General features: G+C 40.9%; 2 protein-coding genes across 2 annotated transcripts; one reads left to right on the plus strand and one right to left on the minus strand.

Moving 5' to 3' along the window:
• The first annotated feature begins 155 nt into the window (after positions 1–155).
• SAP30 (Sin3A associated protein 30) lies at positions 156–6,478 on the plus strand. The gene is made up of 4 exons (XM_009644202.2): positions 156–233; positions 437–559; positions 3,809–3,907; positions 5,879–6,478. Exons 1-4 carry the CDS (start codon positions 156–158, stop codon positions 5,999–6,001), a joined length of 423 nt encoding a protein of 140 aa, XP_009642497.1. The 3' UTR covers positions 6,002–6,478.
• A 1,842-nt stretch (positions 6,479–8,320) lies between these two features.
• Positions 8,321–11,599, minus strand: SCRG1 (stimulator of chondrogenesis 1). Its single transcript, XM_009644197.2, has 2 exons — positions 11,337–11,599; positions 8,321–9,748 (listed from the first exon to the last, which is right to left on the minus strand). The coding sequence occupies exons 1-2, from the start codon at positions 11,570–11,572 to the stop codon at positions 9,694–9,696; spliced, it is 291 nt and encodes a 96-aa protein (XP_009642492.1). The 5' UTR covers positions 11,573–11,599; the 3' UTR covers positions 8,321–9,693.
• Between the last annotated feature and the right edge of the window lie 6 nt (positions 11,600–11,605).

Genomic DNA, 11,605 nt, shown 5'->3' on the forward strand with positions numbered 1-11,605 from the left:
GGGGGGGAAGTGTGCTGCTTGACCTCGCCTAAGTAGTAAGAATAAAACAGGGGGGAGAGGGGGGCGGATATAGATGGGAAAAGAGAGCCGGCTTTCTGCCCTCCAAAGAACAACTGAAAGGTTCTTTTTTTGTTTGTTTGCTTCCCCGAGTTGCGATGAGTGGCCGGAGGGAGGGTTCTGCTCGTGTGTCTCTGCAGCCTGTTACTACTGAATCAGACGATTGCAGCACTTTGGTATCCTCTGGGCTGAGCCGGTGGCAGCAGTGATCTGTAGCATAGCACATTCTTTATTTAGAATAATCCAGGAGGAGAGCTTCCTGAACCCAGTCAACGTGACTGTGGCTGCTGGAGGGTTGTCTCTGTACGTGCATTTATATCGAAAGTCTGGGAGATACTTAACGTTGATTTGATTGAAAGACGCAGTGTTATTCTTCTAGGCAAGACATCTGTATATTTGTGACTTCCACAAAAACTTAATTCAGAGTGTGAGAAACAGAAGAAAGAGGAAAGGCAGCGACGATGATGGTGACTCACCAGTGCAAGACATCGACACTCCAGAGGTAGCTAAATAGTTGGGGTTTTTTAATTGTTGTGTTAAGCCTGTTCTTAATAACTACTGAGTCTGCATGGATACCACTCTTCCACCCTTGCAGGTCTCCTTATTTTGGTACGTGCAGGAAAGGGAAGGCTTCCGATTCACTCAGTTCTTAATATAACAGAAGCTACCTGAATTTTGTGGTGTATTTCCTGTATTAATTGTGCAGAGTAGAATGAACAAGAGTCTCTAGGTTATTTTTAAGTGTCTGCTAGTTCTCTCGGAAAACTGCTGTTTTCAACTTTCTCTCCAGAGTGGTGCGTTGCCACATATCAGAAAACTCTCATCTGCAGGAGTTGACAACTTGAAAGGAATTGCGCATAGGGCTTGGGATATAAATGCCTCGCCGCCCCATCCCTCTGATCCTTCTGGGCTAAATGTGTTGCAGACAGCTCTCACAGTTACTCCATTGTCCTAGTCTAACTAGGAGAGTTTGATGACGGTAGCTCTTTGGTTTTACCCCTTGTTGAGGGAAGAGATGTTTGGAGAGCGTGCTAGAAAGGAGTGGAGGAAGATGGTGCTTTTCCAAACCGTCTTCTCCACTGCAGACCAGTGAAACCTCACCCATTATAAAAGTGAACTACAGCTTTCAAACCTTTTGTGTAGTATAGTGGGAGAGACTGCACCTAAGGCTCTTTTTTCTAGATGTGCTCTGTATCATTTCTGCTACAGCCTGGCTTAGCAGGTGCTCTTCAGTGTGTTAATTTGCGTGCAGGAAAGGGAAGGCTTCCGATTCACTCAGTTCTTAATATAACAGAAGCTACCTGAATTTTGTGGTGTATTTCCTGTATTAATTGTGCAGAGTAGAATGAACAAGAGTCTCTAGGTTATTTTTAAGTGTCTGCTAGTTCTCTCGGAAAACTGCTGTTTTCAACTTTCTCTCCAGAGTGGTGCGTTGCCACATATCAGAAAACTCTCATCTGCAGGAGTTGACAACTTGAAAGGAATTGCGCATAGGGCTTGGGATATAAATGCCTCGCCGCCCCATCCCTCTGATCCTTCTGGGCTAAATGTGTTGCAGACAGCTCTCACAGTTACTCCATTGTCCTAGTCTAACTAGGAGAGTTTGATGACGGTAGCTCTTTGGTTTTACCCCTTGTTGAGGGAAGAGATGTTTGGAGAGCGTGCTAGAAAGGAGTGGAGGAAGATGGTGCTTTTCCAAACAGTCTTCTCCACTGCAGACCAGTGAAACCTCACCCATTATAAAAGTGAACTACAGCTTTCAAACCTTTTGTGTAGTATAGTGGGAGAGACTGCACCTAAGGCTCTTTTTTCTAGATGTGCTCTGTATCATTTCTGCTACAGCCTGGCTTAGCAGGTGCTCTTCAGTGTGTTAATTTTGAGCAGAGGCTGTCATGCCTACCTGGGTCCCTTCTAAGAGGGATTTTTTTTAAAGTATTTTTCAGGAATTGCTCCATTAAGTGTTAATTTAATGCCGTCCTTATGGTCAGCATCTGCAGATATCAGCAGGATAAAGTGATTAAACTGTGCAAGAATCCTTGCCTAAAGGTGTGTGGCTCCAGTCTGAAGGCCCTGGCTAAGGGGGTTTTAGGGGACTGGGAGTAGTTTGATGATGGGCTGTGTTGCTTGTCTGATAAATTTGTGGGATTTCTTCTTTGAAAGTTCTGTCTAACGCTAATGTTTTGTGTGACTTCAGGTAGCTCTCTGGCACGGTGGTAATCACTGCTTCCCTGCAAGCCTGTTTTGTTTTCTCCTGCAAGAATTGTAAAACATGTCATAAATGATGGATATCTCTAGAACAAGAAACCAAGCTTTTTTTTTTTTTTTTTTTTAATGGTACTACTGCAGGAAAGAAAAAAAGAAAACTGCCTGGGAAGTATTTTTGAGAAGCTTCAGCTGGCTGTTTGGGCAATGGCAGTATGTTCATCCCACACGATTACTTTATGCCTTAGATGCCCATTGGCCCTTGACCGTCTTTATTTTCAATTGCTATCCAGTTTACTGAGGGGAAAAAAGAACTCCACAAAACATTCTTCTGAAGAGTTGTAAGGCTCTCCTGTTTCCATCTCAGTCATGACCATCGTTACCTGTTAGAAGTGATTCCTGCAGGACAGGAGGAGGCTTATGTAGTACCGGTAGCTTCTGGGACTTGGTGGAAAGCTGCTGCTGTTCCTCTGCATGATGCTCTATAGTGTGTGGGTTCCCCACTGTGACTTGGGAAGTGGGATCTGTGCCGTGTAAACTTTAGAGTACCAAAGGATGCCCAGCTTCTATGGTGCAAGGCGGCATCACATCAAGTCTGGCCAGGTTACCAAGTATGCAGTAGCGCTGTTGTTTAAGTATTCTATCGTTGAGGCCGCTAAATTAATTTAAAGCAGAAGTGAATACCTTAACCAATCTTTAATGCAGTGAGTTTGGAGAACACTACTGTAATTGCAACTGATCTAGCAGAATTTCTCATTCAGCCTGCTTTCTCAGCTTGCTTTCCCACTCAGCCATCTGATTAAGCTCTCTTACGTTGTCAGGGAGGGTGGGAGGATAAGCTGTTGCTGGGAGAAGTAACTGTTGATCAGAGTTCATGGGATCCAAAACAGCGGGAAGTACTGGGTTAAAGTTGTGTATTTGTATCCCTAAGACGACCTTGTGCAATTCTCTCAACTGTCAACTCGTGCTGAAAGATAGTTTTGGACAACTATGCCCATGCACATAACTCCTGCATTGTGCTTATGTAGCAGCGATATGTTTGGAGAGCAAGAGCAGCTGTTTTCTTCTCTCACCTCAAGGCAATGATGGTGCAGATGTGCTGTATCTTGCATGCAACTTGTGATTTTGGCCGTCAAATTTTACACAATATAGGGGCCTCCCTTTAATCAGGATCTTTGTAGATGTTTCATGAAAGTTGTTACTGGTCTTTGTGTTACCATGCTTGCACTGGGGAACAGAGAAAAAAATCCAGAACTGATTAAAGTACAATAATGGGTTCAAATATTGTCCACGGCTAAAGGGAGGCAGAGCTGTGCATGATAACAGTAAAATGCTCTTAAACAGAGCTGGGATGTTTTCCTTTCTGCTAGAAGGTGCAGGGTGGAGTTTGCTTTTTGTCAAAATGAGATCTGCTGAGCTGACGGTTTATACTTAGGTACCTGTGATATTCCAAAATCTTTGAGATGCGAACTGTTAATGACTGAAGCCTTTTCAGTTACATTAGATTGTTTTCTTCCCATTCCCCCCCCCCTCCCCTCTTTTCTTCTAGGTTGATTTATATCAGTTACAAGTAAACACACTTCGAAGGTACAAAAGACACTTCAAGCTACAGACCAGACCGGGGCTTAACAAAGCACAGCTCGTTGAAGTACGTATGAGTGTTTGTTCCATAATAGAAAATGCAACTTGCTACGGCATGCGGTTTTCTATACAATGTGATCCTTGCATAAAGAGCATATGTAATCTGGGTTTTAGGAGAACAAAAGGGAACTGCTTATCTAGCTTCCTTCATTGGTCACAGCTCCTGAGCCAAGTAAATCAAAAGTAAAAAGGTTCTTTCCAGAGGAGGGACTCTTCCAAAAGGAGCCTGTGCTGCTTAAAAACACAGAAGTGTTGAGTTGGGGCAGTAAGATTTATCTGTGTGTCCCTGAATATCGTAGAATCATGGATTCACAGTGAAGTTCTAGCAAGGTTCAGACTTTGCTTGAAAAAGCTAGTTAATGCGAACATAGGTGTTCCTGTGTATATAAAGTACAGAAATGTGAAAAACAGGCTTCTATTAATAATTGCATTAATTAAAAGCACTGGGATCTGTCTACAGAAAAATGGAACTTTATGAAGTTAGTTTTTTCCTATCAATATTTCTAAAAGTGCTGAAGCTGTGAGTACAGCTATATGCGAGCGTCTTTGCCGCATTTGAGTGTCATTTTAAAGGAATCCTCTGCATTGCAAAGATGCAGTTACAGCATGCTGATGTAAATACGTGGGAGAACTGGTGATATTCTTTTAATAGGGAGATAGAGCAACCATATTTTCACCTTTGTGCGGTACTTCAGTGCAGACATTTTGTTGGTCTCTCCCTTAATCTGTGTGGATTAAAGGCAGCAAGGTCCTTAAATGTGTGGGAGATCTCAAGGCTGAGCTATAAAAGAATAGTGCTGCTGCCACCAAGTAAGAATTTAAAATCAGTCTTCTGTTTTCTTAGATGTGAGCTGAGGTACAGCTAGCTCTTGAATTAGCAGGACTGTGATTTGAAAAAGCACAAGCTGTTTTTGTTCTGCAAAACTAGCATTTCTAAGGGTCTGCTTGAGGTGCATCTCATGAGATATCTGTGCTAGCTTATGCTTCTTACGCTGCTTGATGGCAGTAGGCAAAGCTGCTGTCACGTGTGGTGTTTGACCTGCAGGTATTTGAGCCATAGCTGCAGAACTTCCTTAGTTTACAGTGCATGTGATTCCTTGTAACCTGTCCTAATGTACAATAGACACTCCTCTAGCTGTTACTTAAAGTCTACTTTAAAGGACTTTGTCAAACTGTTCCTCTGAAATTTTTTGGGGGGTGGGGTTTAGAAAGCTTTCTGACTTGCTAATTATGCTTAACTTTTATACCCTGTGGTAGTTAAATGAGCAGTCCCATTTTTTCTCACTTCCTCTTGCTAATTTTAATCTACCAAAGTATTCTGCAAAAAGCTAGACAGTAGTCTTAGGTATAATATTTTGAACACTGGTGTTTGTTTTGATGAAGGGAAAGACTTCTGAAATGACAAAAGTGATTAGAGAGCTGTTTAGAGATTGCCATGTGGTTACAGCATGGTGAAATTTTCGTTGATAGCTCTGTTTCAAAGACCTGAATGTTCAATTATAATTCTCAAAGGTTCTTGTATTGTCTTAGATGTTTCTCTACAGGACTTCATACAGACACATGCTTTCCTCCCCCCACCTCCCCCCGAGTAATGAGCAGTAGCCTCTCGTTTCTGTGCTGTAGCTCTGATGATATTCTGTAGTCATTACTTGCTCTATAGTCAAGTTTTAACTATACAGATGTAATGATGCTCTCATGCTTGTTTTGAGAACTCTTTTCTTTTTTTTTCCCCTAAAAAATTTCTGGGATTTTTTTACTTCAGAAATGAGGGTACAATCTGCTATATCTAGTCCATAGTTCTCAGTAAAATGGTTCTTATTTACTTTTTTGATGACTATGAAAGACTTTTGAAGAGAGGTAGTTTTTTTTAAGCTTCTTGATCAATCTTTTAAACTGTGATGTAGTTGATTTCAATCTGAATCTTCAGTTTCTGCATCTAAGAGTGGTTATTTAATTTCCTTGCGTTCTTCCTTTATAGATAATTGGCTGCCATTTTAGGACAATTCCAGTGAATGAAAAGGACACCTTAACATATTTCATCTACTCGGTGAAGAATGACAAGAACAAACCAGATCTAAAGATGGATAGTGGGGTTCATTAGACAGAAAAGGTTGGGACTGAGACTCAGGCCGCACATCAAAAGACTGAGGGTTTTTGTTGATATGCAAAAGCTTTGTAACTTTTTTCTCACCAGAGAGTTTCTCTGTTTTATTTTTCATAACCTTGCTGATTTGGTTGAAAACCATCTCTTATGAAACAAATTTCCTCAGCAAAAGTATTTTAAATAAATATCACTGATATTGTTGCTCGAGTGGGTGTGTCTGTAACTTATTTAGTGAGTTACTTGTACCTCATAGCTACGCTTTGACTAATTATGTAATAATATTAAAATATTTTTCAATTAAAGTGTGCCAAGGATATATTTATGAATGTACTTCAAGTTCTCATGATGCAATGCCTTAAAAAAAAAAAAAACTGTAGCAGACTTGGCAGTAGGTTCTTTTTCCTAAGGTAAAAGGCTTTAAATGACAGTTCCAGTTGTTAGCTGGGCAGAAATGGCTGCGTAAGATTTTCTTTTTCCCCAGTGGAAACAAGAATTGGTGGGGGCTTTTCTGATATGTTTATTCATCTTGTCATTGCTGGGATATGCGCTTCCAAGCACTGAGGCCTTCCTGCTCCTATATTAAAGTGGAAAAAAATGCAGCTCTCAAATTTCAAAGCTGTAAGTACGGATGAAAAGACTGCTGCAGCTTACTGTGCTGAGAAATCCTTCCACCCAGTAAGAAATCCTTTAGCTGCTGACTTCTCTGTTCATCCGCACAGAATGCGACTAAGAACTTAATTGGAGAATGGAAGATGGCGTCTGTACTGGGTCAATACGGTATCTTCTATAGGCATACTATTTCTTTTTCATTGCATGCATTAGCTCAGGCCTGTTTTAAAAAAAAAAAAAAACAAACCACACACCACAGCAAAACTTATGGTAACTTTTGCTTTTAATTGAATATCCTAGTAAAGTCTGATGTTGAAGATGATATTATGAATGACTTCTTGTATTGTTATTTAACTGTTGTGCCAGTCTAAATGTGTGTTATGTGGAATATGATTTCTTTCTGCTTTAAGCTGTGCACATATGTTGAAGAAAAGGCGGAGGGAGAAGAGTTCTTATCTTAAAGCGGAGGAGGACACAGCTTCAGCTTGTTCAATTAGCATTTGTTACAAGTCTCAATCTTACCAGCTGTTTAAAAGCTTTTTCTTAATTTGGGAAAAATGAGAAAGCAGTATTTCTGTGGTCTAATCTGCTCGATGTTAATCTTGTGAGTTTTTTTTGAAAACTACTACTTTGCTGGCATCACTGCAACTAAGATGCTCCATTTTGCTTTTTTGACCCATGACGTGCTCATAGGACTGAATGATGATAAACCCTAACCTCAAACTGGCTGCCTTCCCAGTACCTCTTAGTGGCCTGATTTCTTTCACTTGCAGTGTCTTACTTATTTCCACAATAAAGTTCTGTGGTGTTGGCCTAAGTTCAAGGCAGTTAGTGATATCTAGCCAGTGGCAGCTAAAATTGGTATTCCCCTGAAGAGCTGTTTTGGTGCCCATTTCACTATGGTGACTGTAAAGTTGTTTGCTAAATATGCTTTGCGCAAACTGAACTTGTCATCTTCAAAGTACTAGTCGGAGAAACGGACTGGGAACCTGGCCGTGGGCAGATCGTCTGAAGGAGAAAGGATTTTTCTCTGAGCGCGTGGCAGGGGTGAATGTTCTCACCTAGACCTGGCAGCACCTGTAGGAGAAGCTTTGGGAGGGAAGGAGAGTGGGGAGAGAAACAAAACCAAGTTTCTATGCTAAGTCAGTCTTAAAGTAGTGGCCTAAGTGACCCTATCCTGCTGCATGTGGAAAGGCGCAAAATTCTTCTCCAGTGGATTATGGATTTTCCTTAGCCAGGAGTGGTGGAAGGAAAGTAGCTGGAAACCACCAACTTTACTACCCAGATTTGCATCTGCCTTCAATTTTTTTTTGCTACTGCTGCTTTGGAAAGCTGTGAATGTCAGGCATATGCAACGTGATTCATGTAGAAACAAGATGGTACAACCAACAGAAGTTACGTGCCCTTATTACTGCTAGAAGCTTATAGAGGACTCTGCACAAGAGCAGATACCATATGTTTTCTTAGCAGAGCACTGACTTTGCATATTTTGACTGTGGGTTGCCAGATTTGTGTGGTTTTTTTGGGGTTGTGTGGTGGGGGTTTTTTCCCCCCCTTAATTGATAATTTGGTAGGAAGCCCAAATGACTCAGGAATAATTACACAAACCAGGCTTGAAAAGCCTGGTGACACAAACTGTTTAACAGGCAGTAGCCTAAAAATTACTTGGCAAAAATAGTACACACAGATTTACTTGAAATGTTTATTATTAGCTATGTATAATCATCCCCCCTCCCCCACTAGCCAACCCTTATTTACAGTGGAAGAAAAACAGTCATTGTGGGATTTCATGCTGCATGTGAAGTCTGGTAAACTGGTGGTAGCAGTGTTTCATAGTGTAATGTTGTAAGGTTATTAGATGAACAGTACACTTTTAGGTTTTTCCACTTAAAATATTTACTTCAGTACTACACACCTTCCATGTGACTGACTTGATAGCTAGAGAGTTTTTATATGTAAGGCAATAAGACAGGCTTACTGCCTGTAAGCCTGGCTTGGTCAGGTGGTTTTCCTTAAACTTACAAAGGGACATAAATTATTGGCTGTTTTTCCTCTTGCACTGTAATCGGTATTGGCATGTGGTGAGAGGTGGCTGTATATCTACAGCCTAGATCACAATACCTTTTGAACATTGAGATGATTACTTCTAATATTTTGAGGTATGTCTTTGTCTTCACTTCCCTAGCTGTTTCCCCACAGGGCTAGCCTAAAAATAAAAAGGCAGCATTTTAACTTAATTCTGTACTGTACTTCAAACAAGGCTTGATTAAAAAAGCTGCTTGGCATGGATTTTTGTTGCCTTAACAGGCCTTGCATTAGTCCCATCCTCTTTAGATGCCTTTCTGAATATATATACAACATTGTAACTGTTCTACTATTTTAAAAATTCAATGCTAATTTTAAACAATTTAAGATTTCACAGATTCCATAGTTAATGCAGTTGACCAGTTAGAAATAATTAAGACCTAAGTGTTCTCTAGTATTATTAATGTGAATTTTGGCTTTATTTTTTCCCCAGTGGAATTTTCAAATACGAATGGTGAAAGTTTGCCTTTTGTACGTGCATGGATTTTAAGATGCCTAAACAGAATGTGGGAGGCTGACTGCAGAAGTGCCAGGTACTGAGTAGCTTCAGCTTAAAACAACATTAGCTGGGTGGCGGCAGTGAAGTGATAGCAACCTACTGCAAGTGCAGCTTTCTATGAGAGTCACATTCTTAACCACGAACAAAGGCTTAAGCTTGGAGCTTCTTCGTCAAAACTAGTGGAGAATGTTGTGCTGAGTAACACGAGTCAGGCTTTTTGCTGGGGGATGCATATTAGGGTGCCTTAAGAGCTTGTACATTCTTTTACACCGTCATGGAAATTAAGGCAGCTACCACATTTGAAAGGAAGAATTTCTTACATATTTGAGATTCCAAAAAGGTATAGAAAGGAAAGTTTTCTACAGTGTAAAAAGAGGCACTGTCTTGTGGTTAGGAAGTGTTTTTTGGTGGTGATGGTTTTGCTTTTCCACTTGAAAGCATTATTACATGATTGTAGAATGATTTCTGTTGTCTTCACTGGCAGACTTGATGTCCGTCACTGACTGTTGCAGGGAATCACAAAAGATATCTTTGGTCCAAAGAAAATATCCCTGAAAGATAGCACCAGATATTTAAATAATTAGATTATTGCTTCATATCAGAGCATGGCATTAATTTCCAGTTGTGGGGTTGTTTTTGGGGGGTTTGTTTTGGTTTGGGTTTTTAGCTTTTGGTGGGATGTATGTGGAATTAGTGTGTTTGTGGGATACCCTTCCAGCAATGCAAACGCAACTGTCAGTATGAAGATACTGTATTTCTACTTCTGCTGGCCTGGTTTGGAAGTGATGGCAAAACTTTCATTGACTGACCAGAGTGCCAGGACTCCACCCTCATACTTTAGCTTTGAGATAGTAAACTTAGCAAATACATAATTTTAGAAAAATAAAGAGCTTCCGCATGTGCACACATACTGTTTAGTGCAATTTGTCCTGAGAGCAGACTGGCAAAGTAGGTCTTCAGTACCTCAGGATGGTTGAAGGAAGACCTCCTTATGTATTTGCATCAGAGACAGATGCTTTCTTAGGCTGTTCAAAGCTCAGAGGCTGAAGCTGGAAACCCGAAGCGTGCTTCAGGGTGAGGACACCACATTTGCTTTTAGGGAGAGTGAAATACGAAAAAATTATTTAAACCTTGCTTTCAGTTTGAATGTAAAGTTTATAGCTGTAGAAGTCATTCCCACTTGGTTCAAAAATCTAGTCCCCTGTGGGAGTGCTGAAAACTTGCCTTTTATTGGATTTTAGGGGACTTGAGAAACTTGGTTGGTGAGAGGAGCACATGTAAAAAGTAATTTTTGCTTGCCTATATAATGCCACTGCGTTTTAGTGTCCCTGAAGTATTGGTAAGTTTTGAAGTGTTGATAATTTTAAACTTAATTTCTCAAAGAAAAGATGCTGCTGGAAAGCTGAATGAAATAATACCTCTTAATACATTTTATTACTTCAAACCAGTATGGGCTGGTGCTGTCTATTAACTCAATATTAATTTTGTCGGTATGTACATTTTTTCTGTAAAACAGCAGCAAAAAAAACCCTTGTCCAATGAGAACTTCACCATTCAGCTTTGTCAGTGGTGCCAGGGAGCCAGAGAAGCATTGATGTTCTTGAGCTGAATCTCCTCCCTCCCTTGCAGGGATTTGTGAACCTCTCTTCCCCCCTGTGTGCTTCCCTGCCTTAAACGGCTGTCTTTACAAAATCACTTACTCGACTGACACATGTGCATGCACCTTGGAATAGCAATACAATTATTTACCATGGAACAGAAATCAAATGGTTTTGTTTATGGTCCTGAAAACACCTTCATTGCAAAGTGCTGTGAATAAGGATTTGATGTGATTCTCGTACTTAGTTTAGATCAAACAGAACAGTCAAAAGTTGGGTGATTTAAATGTTAAAGTCTGCTATAATAGGACATGCAGGTTTACAAAATATGCTAAGCAAGTCCTAGGTGAGCCCCTGAAGAACAAAAACTGAAAACTGGCAGCGTATCAGGTTATTGGCTATATCCTGCTGTAATTTCAAGCCATTTGAAGTGATACATTTCTTTAAAATTATTCCTCCAGTGGCAACTGTAAAACCGTGGAAACATAATGGGTGGTCATACAGAACTGTACGAGCGTGCATGCAGTGAGCGTGGTCTTACTTGGGGCAGCAGAGCAATTCATTCAGGTTGCAGTAACAGATCACCTCGCAGCTCTTCCCTTCCCAGAAGTGATCTTGCAGACCGTCCTCGATTTGTCGAAGGTTCTCCGTGCCTTCTGGGATGTTGTGACAGTTGTGGTCTTTGAGGGCCCTCTTGTAACAAGAGGGGCGCCGGGAAGGCACTGCGGGGGTACCCAGGAGGGTGCTCAGCAGAAGCAGCGCCGAGACCATCTTCATTTTTGTGAAGCTTCTTGCTGCAGGGTGCAAAAG

Source organism: Egretta garzetta, unplaced genomic scaffold, assembly GCF_000687185.1.
Source record: "Egretta garzetta isolate BGI_Z169 unplaced genomic scaffold, ASM68718v1 scaffold708, whole genome shotgun sequence".
NCBI classification, from domain to species: Eukaryota; Metazoa; Chordata; class Aves; order Pelecaniformes; family Ardeidae; genus Egretta; species Egretta garzetta.

Bases quoted from the DNA above. Each gene is read 5' to 3' on its own strand.
- SAP30 (XM_009644202.2), top strand. From the start codon at position 156: ATGAGTGGCCGGAGGGAGGGTTCTGCTCGTGTGTCTCTGCAGCCTGTT. The intron at 560-3,808 runs GTAGCTAAATAG...CTTTTCTTCTAG, and splicing joins AAGACATCGACACTCCAGAG to GTTGATTTATATCAGTTACA. The intron at 3,908-5,878 runs GTACGTATGAGT...CTTCCTTTATAG, and splicing joins ACAAAGCACAGCTCGTTGAA to ATAATTGGCTGCCATTTTAG.
- SCRG1 (XM_009644197.2), bottom strand. From the start codon at position 11,572: ATGAAGATGGTCTCGGCGCTGCTTCTGCTGAGCACCCTCCTGGGTACC. The intron at 9,749-11,336 runs GTAAGACCACGC...GCTATCTTTCAG, and splicing joins GAATTGCTCTGCTGCCCCAA to GGATATTTTCTTTGGACCAA.